The sequence below is a fragment of the Catharus ustulatus genome, chromosome 20 (genome assembly GCF_009819885.2).
Source record: "Catharus ustulatus isolate bCatUst1 chromosome 20, bCatUst1.pri.v2, whole genome shotgun sequence".
NCBI classification, from domain to species: Eukaryota; Metazoa; Chordata; class Aves; order Passeriformes; family Turdidae; genus Catharus; species Catharus ustulatus.
Window position 1 is genome coordinate 11,259,388 of NC_046240.1, and position 17,952 is coordinate 11,277,339.

Consider the following 17,952-nt stretch of genomic DNA (forward strand, 5'->3'; position numbering starts at 1 on the left):
GCTGAGCCCTGGCACACCTGGGCTGAGGCACAGCCACACCACAAATGAGTTCTCCAGAAGAGCTCCAGGATGAATAGTTTTCATTTTCTTTGCTTTCCCAAATCCTCTTAGGATGTTAATGAAAACATTGTTATAGAACTAAACTGACAATGCTGGATCAACAGCAGGAAAAGCTTCACAAATTCAGTGCTATGCCCCATGAAATGGAGGAGAGATACAAAAATAACCCCCAAAGAGGAAAATCCAACATCCACAGCACTTCAGACATTCCACATGGACTTGCAATTGTGCCTGAATTAATGTGTGCACCTCTCCTAATAATTTCATAGTGCTCACTGATGGCACCCACAAACCACTGAGTCACAGATACAACTCTACAAATTCATCTGCAATTACTTACCAGCTTCATTATTCATTTGCCAGCCCATCAAGCAGAGCCCTGGCTGAGGCAGTGCACTGCTGGGAAGCACAAGCAGGGGCAGGAATACTCACACTGTCCACTGCCAGGATCTTGGCCCAGATGAACACAAGGAGAGGTCTGAGCTCACGGGCTGAGCTCTGCAGGAGCTTCAGCACATAGGGGAAAATGCCAACAGAGAGGGCCTGGGAGGGAGAGAGCAAATCCCTGTCAGTAAAACCTGGCAGCAAACCCCCCTGGGCAGCTCAGCCCCCAGCAGCATCCTTACAGACACAGCTGGGAAATCTGGTATAAAGGATTTCCCACATTCCCAGTGAAGAGGGGATCCCTGGGTGTTTGTCCTTTGCTCATTTTAACCCTGAATGTCCCCAGGTCCTGCCAGACTCGTTTGGCCCATGGAGACTCTGAGTTAACCCAGCAGCAGCTTTCTCTCCTCACAGCCTGGGCTGTTTTGTGCTCCTTATTCTCACTTCCCTCAGCTCTCCCAACTAAACACATCCCAGAGTTCAGGAATTCCAGCTTCCCACTGGAAATCACCAGCTCTCTCCAGGAGGGGGTAAAGCAAATCACTGAAAAGTCCAACCCTGAGCCAGCTGCTGCTTCACCCTCATCACTTTTACCATCAAACAGCTCCATTTACAGGAGGGCTTTAAACAGCTCCTCTGTTTAATTCTTATTTATGCTCCACACTGTGCTGCCACTTTCCAAACTGCAGAATGCAGCTGCAGCCTGCTCAGAGGAGCTTGTAAAACCCAGACACCAAACACATAAAGGAGGAGAAGAAAATGATGCAGCCAGTAAGCTGAAAGAACACATCATAAATGCATATGCTTTTTTGGCTATTTATTTTATATGACAAACCCTCTTATGTGCCCCAGATCTTTCCTCCTGCTTTGTCCCTTACATTATTTTACACTTCACGATTCCCAGGGAGCTCCCTTTGTGCTGGAAATGAACAGAGCAGTGAATGTGATGAGCACAGAGCTCTGTTCTGGGAGCCTCCATTTCCCACCCCAAACCTGCTCATCTCTCAGCTGTGGTTGTTCTCCTCCCCTCTCCCTCCCCAGAAGCACCAGCTGCATTTTTCCCCCTGCAGGGCTGCAGCTCCACTCACCAGGCTCACAGCCCAGGGCCCCAGGTCCAGGAACCTCCCCAGCAGATCCAGAGCTCGCAGCCGGTGCACCTGGCTCAGCAGCACCTGCAGGCAGAGGGGAGGGGTTAGTGGCCAGGGAAAAACATTCCTGGGGTACTGTGCAGGGAAAAAATGCTCCTGGGGTTACTGGCCAGGGAAAAACATTCCTTGGGGTTATTGTCCAGGGAAAACACTCCTGGGGTTATTGTACAGGGAAAAAACATTCCTGGGGTTATTGTCCAGGGGAAAAACACTCCTTGGGGTTATTGTCCAGGGGAAAAACACTCCTTGGGGTTATTGTCCAGCGAAAAAAACACTCCTGGGGTTATTGTCCAGGGAAAAAACATTCCTGGGGTTATTGTCCAGGGAAAAAACATTCCTGGGGTTACTGTCCAGGGAAAAAACACTCCTGGGGTTACTGGCCAGGGAAAAAACACTCCTGGGGTTATTGTCCAGGGGAAAAAACACTCCTGGGGTTACTGTCCAGGGAAAAAATGCTCCTGAGGTTACTGGCCAGGGAAAAAACGCTCCTGGGGTTACTGGCCAGGGAAAAAACATTCCTGGGGTTATTGTCCAGGGAAAAAACACTCCTGGGGTTACTGGCTAGGGAAAAAAAATTCCTGGGGTTATTGTCCAGGGAAAAAATGCTCCTGGGGTTACTGGCCAGGGAAAAAACACTTCTTGAGGTCATTGTCCAGGGAAAAAAACACTCCCTGGGGTTATTGTCCAGGGAAAAAAACACTCCCTGGGGTTATTGTCCAGGGAAAAAAACACTCCTGGGGTGATTGTCCAGGGGAAAAACACCCTGGGTTTATTGTCCAGGGAAAAAACACTCCCTGGGCCTGCAGGGCACAAACCCTGGCACCCAGGAATGCTCCTCTGTGGGGCTGCTCCAGAGAGCAGGAAGCAATCCCTAGGGATCCCTAAGGATTTCCCTAAGGATCCCCAATGATCCCCTAGGATCCCCAAGGATCCCAGCCCAGCCCCTGGGCAGTGCCAGCCCAGCTCCCAGCTCAGGAGCACAGGAAGAGGCTTTGCTTTCCTTGGCAAATCAATATCAGAGACTTACTTAAGAGGGAGCAAAAGGTCATGTTGGTCATTAATAAAAATCTCATTAAAATGGAGTCTGACAACACTAATGAGGTGGTGCTTTAGTGGCTTATACCTACCCTGGTGTGAAATATTAACAGATAGACTTGCAGTTCTTAATCTCCTTAACAGATGTAAGATATTGGAATGCAACATTTAATCCTCAGTTTAAATTGAGGAACATCCTTCAGCATGGAGCTCAGGCAAGGAGACTCCTTGATTTACCTCCCCAATTCCATCCCCTTCTCAGTGTGTTTGCATGCTGCACATTGAAATTAGATTATTTTTCATGTTTAATATTGAAGAATAACTAAATTGCTTGGCTGACATCTCCCACCCTGGATGAGTGGTGCAGGAAGCAGGGGGTGTGATAACTGCTGTGGTTTCACTCTGAACAGCAGAGCTCAGATCTCAGGACAGGTCACAAGAGAAAGGATTTTGGTCATCCTGCCCTAGTTGGCACCAGCCTGTTCCATCAGCACAGGAACATCAGGGCAGCTGTTTGGGGTGAGAGCAGGAGCAGAGGGCAGGGCAGGTGAGGCTGAGCAGGGCTGGGACAGCAGCAGGAGCTGGCAGGGCATGAGGCACAGACACGGCACAGACACGGCACAGACAGGGGCACAGACAGGGGCACAGACAGGGGCACAGACAGGGGCACAGACAGGGGCACAGACAGGGGCACAGACAGGGGCACAGACAGGGGCACAGCTGCTCCAGCCTGCACAGAAAGCCAGGAGCCCCAAACTGTGGCAGGAAAGGGAACTGACTGAACAGGCTGGGTGACAATACAGCCATGGAATCATGGAAGTGCTGGTGTGGCACAGCCCTGAGTCACAGCCCTGCCCAGCTGCAGCCCCAGCTGGGACACAGGGACCTGGTGACATCCACACACAGAAATTGGGGATGAACAGGACACAGGGGACCCTTCAATGTCACTGCTGCATCTCAGCAGGCAGCTCTCACAAAGGCAGGGCCTGTAGCTCCTCCAGGAGCTCTCTGTGCACAGGAGATCCACAGAGGGTGAATCCCCCCAGGCTCAGGGACCAGGCTGTGTGTGCTGCCTGCTCTCTGTGCCTCCTCTCTGAGCACAACCCAAACCAGGCTGCAGCTCCTGCCCTGGATCAGCTGCCTTGGGCTCTCAGTGTGTCACACCTGTTAGCAGCCAATCTCACTGCACTGCACAATTAATGTGCTATAATTATAACAACAATGAGCATGTCCCAGCTGGGTTTTGCTCCAGGCAGGTTCCTGTGCCTGTGACCCCTGGGTCCTGCTGCAGTCACGCTCCTGCTGCTGCCAAACAATCCATTGGAGAGCTGGAGCAAACCCTGCCTGCTGCCATGGCTGTGACAGAGACAAACCACACATCTGCTTATCCACCTCATCTCTCAAGGCTTGGGAGACTCAGGAAATTAAAATCTGGTCCTGCAGAGATGGATGGTGCTGTCAGGCACAGACTGACAGGGAAGGGGAGTCTCTCACAGATCCCTGCACAGGGAGCACATTCCTTTGGAAGGAAGGTTTGCAGTGGTGCTGCTGCTAGAGCAGAGCCCCTGGCACCTGGGCAGGGCTGGCATTTGTGCCACACTAACTGCAGGGAGGGCAGCCAGGGCAGGGACAGATGGCAGGGACAGTCCTGGCCCCGTGCTGAACTGCTCCCCTCAGTTCCTCTCCTGCAGACACAGAGCTGCCTGCTCTGAGCAGGGCCCACAGAGCCCTCCAGCCCTGCAGGGACCTGTCTGTGTCTCCTGCCCCACAGGGAGGGAACACTGTCCAGGTGTACCAGGTGGATAAAGGACATTTCCAAATGATTCCACTCTCTGAGAAGGGAGAAGATAAAAGTCTCTGCCTGGCAGAGCAGGGACAGAGGACATGTCAGAGCAGGGACAGAGAAGATTTGCTGCTCTGAGAGGGGCAGCAGAGCCACACATGGACCAGAGCAGGGGCTTGGCTCAACCAGAGCCATGGGATGAGGCAGGAAAAACACTCTGGGGTCACCCATGTGGGTCTGCTGGACACACAACCAGCTCTCATTTACCCTGGAGATGCCCCTGGTATTGCTGCTCCCTAAGGCCAGAGGGTCCAGGCTGAGGGGCCAGGAGAGACATGGACAGGCAGGGACAGGGAGGGACAGGGACACCTCTGGTATGGGCAGGGAGGGACAGGGACACCTCTGGCATGGCAAGGACACCCCTGGCATGGGCAGGAACAGCCGTGGCAGGGACAGGGAGGGACAGGGACAGCCCTGGCATGGGCAGGGACAGCCCTGGCATGGGCAGGGAGGGACAGGGACACCCCTGGCAGGGACAGGGACACCCCTGGCAGGGACAGGGACACCCCAGCCCCACCCCAGCCTCAGCACTGACCTGCAGCACGATGGGCAGCTGCTCTGGGGGGTTCCTGTTCTCCACTCCCATGGTCAGCCACACCTGGAAGGCCGTGAGCTGCTCGGCGAAGAAGGGGCTGTGCTGGGGGAGCAAAGGGGGAGGCAGGCATGGGTTAAACACCAGGGGAGAGCTCTGACACCTGTGCACCTCACTGCTTCCTGGAGCTGGGGTTTGTAACTGATTCATGTCTGCTTTGGGTTTTCTAAATGTACAAAACTTCCCCAAGACTGAGCAGACACACATCCCTTTAAATGTGGTGGGGAAACAAGAAGGAAAGAGTGGAGAGAAACAGGAGAAGTGACCCAAAGGTCATAGGGAAGCGTGGATCTCTCTCCCCAGGGCAGGTTACCCCAGTGGGGGCTGGATCATGCAGCAGGGAAGAGCTTAAAGCTGATTTTGTCTGTTCCCCTAAGGGAAAACCCCAGAATCCCCCAAGGGTTTGGGTTGGAAGGGACCATAAAACCCACCCAGGCACCTCCCCCAGCTTCCCTGGGCACCCTGTGCCAGACATCTCCAATTCCTGCCCAAATAAACCTTTAAAGTGCCCCAGCAGCAGTGAGGAGCTGAACTGAGGGGTGAGAATGGCTGAGACTGGGTTCAGGACAGTCCCAACTTACCCTGAAGGCAGTTCCCTCCTCGATGATGGTGGGAAGCTGGGAAAGGCAAATGTCAACAGCAAGGTCCCAGGCTTGCCTGGAGGAAGGGGAGAGAGGGAAGAGAAGGAATTGCAAGTTATCCATAAGGAACAGCAAGGGAAATTGAAATTCTGAGCACCCAAGGATGTGCACAGTGTTGTCTGACTGCCTTAGAGCATTCCCTGTTTTCAGGGAGAAATGGGAAAACACCTAAAGCCATTTTCTGCAGCCCTGGAGAATGTCAGCCCACAGGGCCTGTGAGATGTGCTTTACTGTGCAGGAGAACCAGAGATCAGAGACAGCTGCTCTGATTTTGGCTGCCCACAAAAGGACTCTGTGGGTCTCTCACTGCAGCAGCACACAGGGAAGATGCTGAGCTCCTCACAGTAATTTTAGGTAAGCAGCACTAATACTGCTACAAAAATGCCCAAAGCAGCCCTGTGAGGTCAGACCTCAAAGGGTTTAAGTGTTATCAGAAAGAACAAACAAAAAATTTAAAAAGAGATTTGAGCAGATTAAAATGAAATCTCTCTTTAAAACAGGCTGTGGGAAAGCACTGGAGCCACAGAGCCAACGGTACCCAGCCCCTGGCAGCCCCCTCAGGCTTCCAAAACAAAATCCACCAACGAGAAACCTTCACCTTCCTGCTCTCCACGTGCAGGGGCAGCTGTGGAACAGACTCTGCTCAAGTCAAACACTTCCAATGTTTCTCCAACCATCCCAAACCAGCCCTGAAATGATCCCCACCTCAGTCCAATACCCTTTCACTACTCTAGGACTGTTTAAATGTTTAATAATTTAATGTGAACTCATCAGCTGCCTCTGCTCCCCAGAGGTGCTGTAGAGTTTGGACTCCAAGCAAAGAACAGAAGGCAGAGTCCCAGCCCTGCTCAGGGACTGGGTTACTGCCCACACCACGAGCTGCCAGGCAATGGAAAGGCCCAGAAACACCAGAGAGCAGAGACTGAGCCCAGGCTGAGGCTGTGTCTGCCTGCACCCACAGGTACCCATTAGCTGGCAGCTCATGGGGGCTGATTTCTGATTTTTCTTACACTCAAATTTCCAGGGCTGACTCAATGTCTAATGCTTTTAACTCCATCCTTTTGTTAAATAATGTATTCTTGACGTCCTTTAACATTCTGTGTTCCCCTGGGAGTGTGGGCATCACCTGGCAGCACACAGAGCCAGGAACAGGAGTGTTCCTCAGTCCTGGGGCAGCTCCTCCTTCCCAAGCCCATTTCTGGAGCCATGAACTATCCCTGAGCCCATGGAGAGTGTGGGACCAGCCAGTCCAGCTGTGCAGTGCCCTGTGTGAGCCCAGCCCAGTCCAGCTCACCTGTGTGCCAGTGACCCCATCACCTCCCTGAGCTGTTTTTATAGAAGTTATTGCTGTGAGTATCTGGCACAAGTCTGAAATCCTTCTCTTCTCCCAGCACATCCCCCTGCTCCAGCCACAACTCAGGGCCTAGGTTCTGCTCTTTCTGTCCCACACCAAAGTCTCCACAGGCTGGTAATGGGACTTGGAGATGCTAAGACTAACACAGACACAGAAAATATCTGCTTGCAGTGTAATCTGAACTAATCTAATCCTTCAAACGTCACACAGCCCCAAATACCTCCTCAAACCATCCCTTTCCTGGTGCAGAGGCACTGCTTGGGTGCAGGACTCTCATTTCCCTGGGGATGGCTGAGCAGCCCTGATCCATCCTGCACCCTCCACCTGAGTTTCCTGGCTGTGCTCTGGGTTTGTCTGCAGCCCCAATCTCAGCTCACTGCATTTGCAGCACATCATGACTCCTTCCAGCCCCAATTTCATGGCCTGCAAACACACCACGGTGTTTCTATTAGGGATGGGTTGTAGCTCTTCCAAAGCATAATTAAGGCACTTGGGGTTTAATATATGACCTGTGTTAGGAAATATTTCCAAACACATTATTAGGCCTTTTCAAAGGCCGTGAATAAAAGCAGCTGGCAGCAGCAGTAATGCACAAAGCCCAATCCATCACAGAGATCAAGGTGCTGACAGAGCTCTGTGCTCGTGCACAATAGACAGAGCCACTCACAGCACAGCCAATCAATGCATATTAATATTAATGTTCATATGAATCCTGCATTAGAGCAGCCAGGACCCTGCAGGGAGAGGCAGCACACAAACACTGGCAGCCCCTGCCCCACGGCAAGAAAATAAAAGCCAATAAAAGTAGAAGCAGAAGCAAAGTGTCAGGTTGTGTCCAGGGTGCACAGCCACAGAGATCAGCTCTCCTGACTCCAGAGCACACTGCTCTTCTTGCTCAAGGGAGGAGACTGGCAGCTCCTGGGTCAAATATCCCCTCAAAAAATGGAAATTCTCCCTTTTCCTCAAGTTCCAGCTAAAAGGGACACAGTGATCTCCCAGGTGAATGGGCCAGAACAGCCACCTGAAAGGTGAACTTTTCAAAAAGGCAAAAAGGCAAAAAGGCAGAGCAGCTGCTGCCTGCACAGCCCCGGCCCCGTGTCACAGCTGTGCCAGCCCAGAGTGACCTGGGGACCCTCCCCAGGCAGAGATGGGGTGGGCACAGCAGACACAGCTCAGGGTGATTCAGGAATCATTCAGGAGCTAAAAATTGATGCTCAAGTGCAAGGGGCTGGGTGCTGCTCCCACCACAGGCACATTTTACCACAGCAGCCTGGGCACCAAACCCTGGGCACCAAACCCTGATAAAACACCCATCAGAAAACTCTGGTTCCACAGGAGCCCACAGCCCCCTCTGGGGTTCCATCCTTTCCTGTGGCCACTGCCCTGCCCTCATCTCATCAGCTCACCCAAACTGGAAATGGGGCTGCAGCCTTCACATCAGGGATCCATCAGACATTCCTGAGACAAGTAATTATTTTTAGAAAATATTTAAACGAGCCCTAAATTAGTTTCTAAATCTGTCCTGACTAAAAGCTCCCAATAAAGCCCTGAGGCACCTCGGACAAAAGTGGAATTTTCCCCTCTGCTGGATTGCTGCTAACTGCACGTTTTTTGGAGGGCACTGAATAAAGTGTGTCAGTTCCCTGCTCCCTTGCTCTCTACCTCACCAGTGTTTAGGATCCACATGGAAAGAGCTCTTGGTGTGCCTGTTCTTAGGGAATTTCTTCTGGTAAATCCTAAAAAGAGGCAGCAATGGTGCTGTGTCCTGAGGGACTTCACACAGGGGTCTCCAGCACCCTCCTGCAGCTTCCCAAAGGAATTCTCAGCACCACAATATGAGCACAGAAAATGTTTCTAGACCCCACTGTGCCATGTGAGTCTGAGAGAGAGAAAAAATGGGATCCAGGAGTTCCCAGCTTCATTCCTGTGGTTCAACCCAGGATGGCAACACCAGCTCCAAGTCAAGGCACATCCCCATAGGAAACCAGAAACAGGCTTTTAATAGGCTGGCAATAAGAATGAATGATGTCCCTATAAGGAACAGAAAATATAGATTTTTAATACGCTGGCAAAAAAGCAAGCTATAAATAACTGCAGAAATTTAGTGGTTTAATTTTGAAACTCCTGCAACAGCATGTCCTCCCCTCCTGCACTTGCAAAGTGCAGCTGGTGGCTGGAGCTGCTGGAGCTCTGCTGGCCCAGAGCACTCAGGGTCCTGCTTTGTCCCAGAACTCAGTGTTCAGCTGCCCAACTCCAGCCAAAGGCTCCCCAGGATTTTCAATAATTAAAGCAGCTTTGTGGTACCAGCACTGGCTCCTCAGTGTTTGCTGCACCTGCACAGGCTCCATCCCCTGCAGAAACCACCCCATGCACTCATGGAATGTTTGGGCTGGGAGGGACCCCAAAGCTCAGCTCAGCCCAGGCCAGCTCCCACAGCCCCAGTGCTGCACTCACTCATCACCCCCCTCTACCTTCACCTTCCTCCACATTTTTATGGAGGAAACCTATGGAAAAGCTGCTGGAAGTGCAGGCAGGTTGGGTCCCCCCAGCTGCCTTTAGCAAGGCTCTGTCCTGTCCCCTCAGTGTCACTGCCCCACTCTGTACTTGGGGCTGCTCTATTGAACACAGTGAGTAAGAAAATAAAAGCCAGAATTTTTATTACTGTTATTATTATTATTTTTACTATAATTGTTTGTGGGACATTGGTTTGATAGGCAGGACTACATTTCAGAGCTTTCTGATAACTGTGCCACCTCCATTTCCATTAATCATCCTAAAAGCAACAGTAAAAGCAGAGGAACTCTAGAGCAGGAATTTTTTTCTACTTCAGCAACACAAGCTCAGGATCCTCCCCTCAGGCCCTGGGCTCTTCCCACCCCCAGAACCCCTGGGGACCATTTTCACCCTGGGAGAACAAAGGCAGCAGCTGCCCCATTTATTTCTGAGGTGTTTGGAGATGGCAGGACTGGAGTGAAGCTCCTGCAGCACAGCCTGACAGGAGGATGCTGAATGACAGAGCAGAAGCAGCTTTGGGGATGGGTGTCAGGCTGTCCCACTCCTGATCCACACTGAGCCAGGGGAGCACTGCAGAGCTTCCAGCAGGAGCATGGAATGGTTTGGGGTGAGGGGGACCCTGCCACGAGCCCAGGGGGCTCCCAGCCCTGGCCTGGGACAGCTGCAGGGACAGGGACAAGGACAGCTGCAGGGACAGGGGACAAGGACAGCTGCAGGGACAAGGACAGCTGCAGGGACAGGGACAAGGATAGGGCCAGCTGCAGGGCCAGGGACAAGGACAGTGACAGGGCCAGTTGCAGGGACAAGGACAGTGACAGGGCCAGTTGCAGGGACAAGGACAGGGACAGGGCCAGCTGCAGGGACAGGGACAAGGACAGCTGCAGGGACAGCTGCAGGGCGAGCTGCAGGGACAAGGACAGGGCCAGTTGCAGGGACAGGGACAAGGACAGCTGCAGGGACAGCTGCAGGGCCAGCTGCAGGGACAAGGACAGGGCCAGCTGCAGGGACAAGGACAGGGCCAGCTGCAGGGACAAGGACAGGGCCAGCTGCAGGGCGAGCTGCAGGGACAGGGCCAGGGCCAGGGTCCCTCCCCTGACTCACCACATGGCGTGCATGTAGGTGGGTGGCAGCCGGGGGCTGCTGACGGGGGTGCAGTTGTAGGACCTCATGATCCTCTCTGCCAGCAGAAAGTTCCGGAACAAACTGGCCACCAGCAGGTCCTGCCTGAAGAGCTTCTGGAAGAGATCTGAAAGAGAGAGCAGGAGTCACCTCACACCCCTCAGCAGCTCAGGTAAAGGTTCAAGGCACAGAACCATGGCAACGCTGTGTTTGTGAGGAGGAATCTCCTGCAGCTCTGGGATGTGGTGACAACCAGGAAAGGGAAATTCTGCCTGCAGAGCTCCCTCAGAGCTCTGTGTCAACACAATTCAGCACTTTCTACCTTTTTTGCCTTTTCTGGATCAATTCCCCCCCTTGGTGCCTCATTTCAGATCATCCTAAATTTTTGGAAAATTACTGGGGGAGAACAGGACCTCTGTGTACTGTTTAATCAAGAACTATCCATCTGTTAACTGGCAGTTTGATGTGCTTCTGAGAAGCCAAAATGAATCCTAAAAGATAGCAAATGTGCTCTCTTCTACAGGGCAGAGAAGAGCTGATGCCATGTGAGCATCAGGAAGAGCAGGCTTGGAGAACTGTTTACAAATTTGGCTGCTCCAGAAGCACCAATTCAGAGCACAACAGGGGCAGAGAAATGAGGGATGAAGTTACTCATGGGAAACAAAACTGCCTCAGCAGCAAAGAGGGGAAAAAAGCCTTTATTCATGCTACTAAGCAAGGCTGGAAGAAAACAGATTGCTCTGTACAAATACAGTAAGAAAGAGAATTATTCAAGCCATGACAATTGTGTTAGCACAGAAAAACCCTTTCTGGGTTCTAATAACCAGGTCTCTGCAATGCTCTGCTAAAAAGAACAAATAAAAAACAAACCAGCTTTCAGCTCCATCCCCATCTGTCCCTCCAGTTTCAGGGTTTAATTTTCTCCTCCTTTCAGTGCCTCATGGGTGGGACCCCTGACTCACCTCTGGGCAGCACGTTCCAGGCAATGGTGTCAGTGATGGCTGTGAAGATCCAGTTCAGCTCTCCCAGGGGAGTTCTCCTGTCATTCAGCCTCCCAGGAATCCTACAAGTGGGGGAAATGAGACCCTTAATAAGACCCCTGCTGTTCTGCCTTTCTCCTCATGAGAAAGCATCAGCAATAGGAGGAGGAAGTTTCAGAAACATGCAGCAACCTGCTAAGATATCCTGTGGATTTAATCCTCATTTAACCCAATTTCCTTTCTGTGACAAGTTTTTAAATATCAGAAACATCAGGACCGAGGCAGGAAGCCTTTCTGTGGCCACTCACTCCTGTGACACATGCAGCAGCACCATTCCTGTGTGTAAACACAGCTCTAAACCAGGCAGAAATTACCATCTGATGAAAAATTCCTGTCTGTCTGCTATCAGAGGAGCAGCACAAATCTCTGAAGCAGCATTTGCTAACAGATCCCCCGGAGCCAGCAGGGAACACGAGGCCACAGAGGCTCTGCTGAGGATTCCCCATCAATATTTGCATTGCAGAACACCCTGTGCAGCAGAGCACAGCTCCCCAGGCCAGAGGGGAACTGAGGGGATCCCTGGCAGCTCCCCCAGCACTGGCTGGCACTGATGGCAGCTCCCCCAGCAGGAATCTCCCCATGGAAGGGGGGTCAGGCACTGGGGGGGTGCCCAGGCAGGTTTGGGGTGCCCAGGGAGGTTTGGGGTGCCCATCCCTGGAGGGCACAAGCTGGATCAGGCACAGCTTGGACTCTGTGATTTTGGAGATCTCTTCCAAACCTCCTGGCCTGGCAAAGCTGCTCAGAGCCCCCCAGAGCTCCTGTGCTCAGATGTGGCCACCACAAGCCCAGGGCTGGGCCATGCCTGGGCTCTGGAACTTGGCAAGGTGAGAACACGAAGGGTGGAGGCTGTGCTGGAGCTGAGGAGGATGTGAGCACAGCGTTGCCTTGAAAACCATCCCTGGGAGCAGGATCCTCACTCTGCATTCACAGCAGGCTGTGCTCACTGCCTGAGCCCCAGCAGAGGGGACAAAGGAGCCACCCCAGCACAGCTCAGCTGAGGGGGGCACAGGGGAACCTCTGCAGGTCACAGAGCTCAGTGCTGGGCAGCTCCAGGGCTCTGAGGCACAGCAGCCCCCAGGGACACAGAAATCCCCTCTGACATCTCCTGCAAGGAACTCAAGGGGCTGAAAGCTGCCAAAGCCAGGTGCAAAGGCAAACCATGAATTACCATCTTCCACTATAAATAATAAACAGGCATTAAAACATGAGCAATTTCCAGCCCCTGACATTTGATAATGCTTCAAGTGGAAACAAACATTAATTTTAGTCTCACATCTGTTATTTCTGGTGACTTTTATGGATGTGGTGCTGGTGCAGAACAGCCTGGAGCAGGCTCTGCTCTGGACCAGGACCTTCCCCCACGCTGTGACAGCCAGAGGGGCCCTTTGTCACCTTTGTCACACGAGGGACAGAGGGACCAGGCTCCTCTCAGGGACAGGACACTGAGCTGGGGTTTCCCACACAGCCATTTCCTCAGACTCTTCTGAGAGCCCCACCAGAGGCAGGAACAGCTCTCAAGGCTTTTTTTGCTTTCCCCTTCTCAGGGGATTTTGTTCAGGATTCCTTCCTCCTGCACAAGGGACCCAAGGTGAAAATCCCAGGAATGCCAGGTACCATGAGATGGGGATTTGGGAGAGGGAGCTCAGAGCAGCAGCAGAGATTAAAACATTCTTGGACATCCCCAGTCCCTGGCACCCAGTTCTGGATTCCCATCACCATGGATTTATTCCCATTAACCATTCCTTAGGTTTTTACCCAAACTTTTTGAAAAGCAGAACAAAGCCCAGTCCATGCCACACCTCCAGCACAGATGATCTGAAGTCCTGGGATCAAACAGGAGGAACATGGACAGAAACACTGCCAGCAAAAGATCTCACAAGGTGGCAGCCAGAAGTTCCCAAATTCCCAACACTCCACCAAAATTCCTTTATCTGCTGCTGTCTGGCTCCAGCAAAGATCTTTATTTCTAAGCTGAGGGATTGTTTTGGCTTCATCTCCGATGTGTGATGCAAATGCCATCAGGACCCAGCACACGTTCCCTGGCAGGACATGGGCTGAGCCTGGGTAATTGGAAATTGGAGCCCTTCAGAGAGGGTGCAGCTTCATTTAGCCTCAAAGCCTGCAGCTTAATTGCAATATAAACTCCTTCCCCAATTTTACAGACAACTGAATTATAAATTACAATATACACACAGGCAATCCAGGAATTATTCCAGGTCTGTCTCGAGACTGTAATAAAAACCTGTGTTTTCCAGAACTGATAAAAGGAGCAGATGAAGATGAGGAGTTGAAATATTTGATCTGCACAGGGAGCTGCTGCTGGACCCTTCCCCTGGAGAAGCCTGGAACACAAACACGTGTGCTGTGGCACAGCACGACCAGAGCCTGAACAAAAACCCATTTCTGCCAGGAAACCTTCACTCAGAGAGGATTTAACATCCAAGGGCTGTGTGAGGCTGAGTCAGAGCTGCCTGGCTCACACCTCCAGTGACCTCAGCTCTCTTTGATCAGAGACACTTTTGTAGCAATTGTTAATTAATTAACATACCACAGCCATTGTCTATGCAGGGGGCTCAGTCTCCTGCTCATCCCCAAACCTGTGCACACCTCAGGCACAGCCCAGCAGAGTTTCCTTCCTGTTTCCCATCTCAGGACCACAAGGAACCCAAAGCCCAGCACATTTTCCCCAGAGGAAGCAACACCCAGGGGTGAATCCTCTCCCTGAACACCACTCTGACACCTCTGACAGACAGGGCTTGTCTCTGCTCTGTCAGTTGTGAACTGTATTTTTATTTTGGTCCAGTGAGTATTTCTGAAATACAGCTTCATACAAATTATCACTCACTCCCCCCAGCTGAGAAAGACAATCAATTTTCCCCCTATAAAATTAGCACAATTAAAAACCTTAACAGTGCTGGTGAACCTGGCTAGCCCAACAGACCTGTGTGGAAGGGCTGGCAGCACTGAGAGGCTTCCTGAGCCTCAGCTGACTGAAAACAGGCAAAAATGGCACAGGAAATTGGAGCTGATGTGATCTCACCCCATTTCTGATAAGGTGCCCCTGGCAGCTCCATTTCCCCTCACTGGGAACTCTCCAACACTTTCCTGGTAAGAATTTCCACTTCTTACATGCAGACTTGTGCTCTCCTCACCCCTCTCAGGACACTCCAGCCCATATAAAATTTGACTTACTTCTCTATTAAATCCAGCGTGACTCCTGGCACCAGCCTGACGCTCTTCTGCATGCAGAACCTGGGGAGAGGCAGTAAAACAGAACAGGCTAATGAGTGTTTGATGAGAGGCTCTGAGAGGCTGCACAAGGAGGGCTCTTTATGGCACTGCTGCTGCTGCTTTTAACGTGGTGCTTGGGCAGGGAACTCCAGCCCAGCAGGAGCAGAGCCAAAGCAGCCCTGAGCATTCATCTGTCACCCCGGTGCTCCTGGGGCCATTGCCACGCTCAGGTGTCACAGCTGGGCCATTGCAGCTGTCAGGGTGACAAGTGTTCCAGCACACCCAGGGGGAACAGGGCTCCCAGCATCCAGCACAGCCCCTGGGGAGCAGCACAGAGAGCAGGGAGGGGGATGCTGCTGGAATAATGATCAGCCTGGCCTGGGCTTCCCTGCCAGATCTGGGAGGCAGAAAGGAGCAATGTCAGGTTCAGACACCTCTGGTATTTCATTAAAAAAACTGCTGACTCCATTTCCTCAGCCTTACAAACCCCACTACTCCAGGAACAGCAGCCCTGGAGTCCTGTCAGCAGTGCTGGAAAATCCCCAAAGCTGCTGAAGCTTTGTGTGTGGGAAGGGGGGATGCTGCCTCCCTCCTGCAGCCTCCCTGAGCCCAGGGCAGGGGATCAGCTCTGGGATGGAAACCCAGCAACTCCAGCTTGGAATGAGCTCCTCTACCAGCACCACACTCCCAGCTCACTGCCCCAGCCCTCAGGAATCCACTCTGCTGTCTGAGGAGGGATTTACTCCTCAGACACCTGCCCCAACACTGCAGAGCTCTGGGGACACCAAGGGCCAGCAATCCCCTCTCCCACACCTCTCCCATACAGCCACACTGTCCATGTCCATCTTCCCCAGATAAAGGGAGAACAATCATTTATTAAAGACAAGACACACAGGGCTCATTTCTGAGATCTTGAGGAGCACTCCAGTTTTCCTGAGGCTCAGGGCTGGGACAGGCTGAGGACAGCTCATGGTCCCCAGGCTGCTTTCCTGAGAGGCCATAAAGGAGCCAGGAGCTGCAGTGGGATCCCTGTGCAATCTGCTGGAATATAAAATCCTAATGACACTGCATTACAGAACCAGGCAGGGAATTCCCTCCTGAGCAGCCCAGGCAGACTGAGCCTGGCAGAGCTGGGATCAGGCTGGACAGTTTAACCCTTGGGATGTGCCTGCAAGGACAGGAGAGCAGCACAGCTCTGCACAGGGACATCTGTTCCTCTACAGAGGGGTCCCTGGGAGTGCCCAGAGCTGGGAGGCACCTGGGAGAGTGGAAGGTGCTGATACTCCCAGATTGGAGGAGATAAAGGGTTTACTTTTGGTTAACAGCTTTGGGACATCATCACAGTTTGTATCAAACTCTTAGAATGCAGCAGAAAATCTGGTTTTGCATTGGTTGTGTTTAACATCAGTAAAAACCAATGACCCACAGCAGCACTTATCATTTACAGGATTGCATGGATAAAACCACACCTGCAACAATGCCAATGGGCTGGGAACACAAAGGGAGCACAACCCTCAGCAGTGAATGGAACTCCTGAGGGTGCAGGGAGCACCACAGTCACTGCATTGAGTGGGAGGAAATCCTTCACCACCCAGGAGTTCCCAGGGCACCTCCCATGTGCTTCCAGCTGAGGCTGAGGTGTTTAAAGCCTTCCCCCAGCACTTTTACAAACACCTTTCCTGTCAAACACCCTGAGAACACCTCAGAGAATCCCTCATGCTCGTGCAGGTGTAGCCTGTGCAGAGCTGCCCTGCTCACCCCCTCAGCCACGTTCCCATGGAGATGAGGAACAGAAAATTCCTGAATGGATCACAGCATCCAAAAAAACCTTTCTTAGCATATCTAACAAACAAAACCCACCAAGAAACCTCTCCTGCAGAATTCACACACCCAGACCAGAGCCTGGCCACAGGAGCTCAGTTTGCTGCTAACATGGAACAGGAGGAGTTAAAAGAATTGTAATAGATCACAAATATCTCCAAAGGGCAGAGAGTGATTCCTGGAGCTGTGGTGACAATTCCTCACCACCCCCTGCAGTGTCCCTGGGCTTCTGCCTGCTCAGACCCTGACCAGAAAGTGCCCTGAAGCTTCTCCATTCTGGACCAGGCACAAACTTCACCCAGCTGAGAGGAGCAGCTGGAAGAGCCTCTGGGATGGAGCCCTGAGCTCTGGGGGCTCCAGACTCAGGTTGGGTAAAACACTGGTTTTGGGAAACTCCTGCTCTCTGGAGCAGCCCTTTCCCACCTTCTGTCCAATTAAAACCTGGGCTGTCATTCCACAACACCTTTCCCTGGTTTGTCACTCCCCTCCTCTCCCTCCAGCACTGTTTAAAGCATTATTCACAGCAACTGCAATGTTTGGAAGGTGATTGGTGCAAAGGACAGTTTACAGAAAGTTGTGCTGCACTGTGTCCCACTGCTGCCCTCTGAGGAAGCAGACACCCAATTCCCAGAACAGCAAATCCCTTAATCTGAGCAAACCCAGACACTGGGCTGGAAAATGAAACACAACAAGCAGAACACAACAACATTTTCACCTTTCCAGCTGTCATTAACACACTGCTGTCCCAGTGCCCAGCTCAAACCCTGCTGGCTGGGGCAGCTCAGGGTTTGCAGAGCCCAGGCAGGCTCAGGGGCCTCACTCACCAGCGCAGAGCGATCTTGATGGGGGTGGTGAGGCAGGAGGTGAACAGGTCTGCAGGCAGGTCTGGGATCATGGGCAGCAGCTCGTTGGCCTCACAGGCTGCCAGCTGGATGCAGTTCTTCATGGAGGGGGGCAGAGGCATCTGGGCAAGGGGGTGGTTGGGGTTGATGGCAGCCACCTGTGGAGAGCAAGGGAATGACCAGAGAGCTGCCAGTGCTCCCTGAGCTCTGGGGGACTGTGGCAGCAGCAGCCACAGCTCTAACTCACACCTCTAAAACACTCAGCTAAGTCCAGAGACACCCTGTAGTCCAAACCTCAGTCTATAAAGTAAAAATGCCCTAGAGACCA

At 52.3% G+C, this 17,952-nt stretch overlaps 1 protein-coding gene across 4 annotated transcripts in view; it reads right to left on the minus strand.

Annotated features, from left to right (window-relative positions):
- The window catches only part of RPTOR (regulatory associated protein of MTOR complex 1), a 95,872-nt gene that overhangs the window by 45,873 nt on the left and 32,047 nt on the right, over positions 1-17,952 (minus strand). For all 4 annotated transcript variants that reach the window (XM_033076737.2, XM_033076736.2, XM_033076739.2 and 1 more), the window contains exons 6-13: positions 17,607-17,782; positions 14,923-14,982; positions 11,653-11,753; positions 10,673-10,817; positions 5,644-5,719; positions 5,006-5,107; positions 1,533-1,616; positions 493-603 (exon numbers count right to left, since the gene is read on the minus strand). In XM_033076737.2, coding sequence (XP_032932628.1) covers positions 493-603; positions 1,533-1,616; positions 5,006-5,107; positions 5,644-5,719; positions 10,673-10,817; positions 11,653-11,753; positions 14,923-14,982; positions 17,607-17,782 — 855 coding nt within the window. The remainder of the gene's footprint in view (positions 1-492; positions 604-1,532; positions 1,617-5,005; positions 5,108-5,643; positions 5,720-10,672; positions 10,818-11,652; positions 11,754-14,922; positions 14,983-17,606; positions 17,783-17,952) is intronic.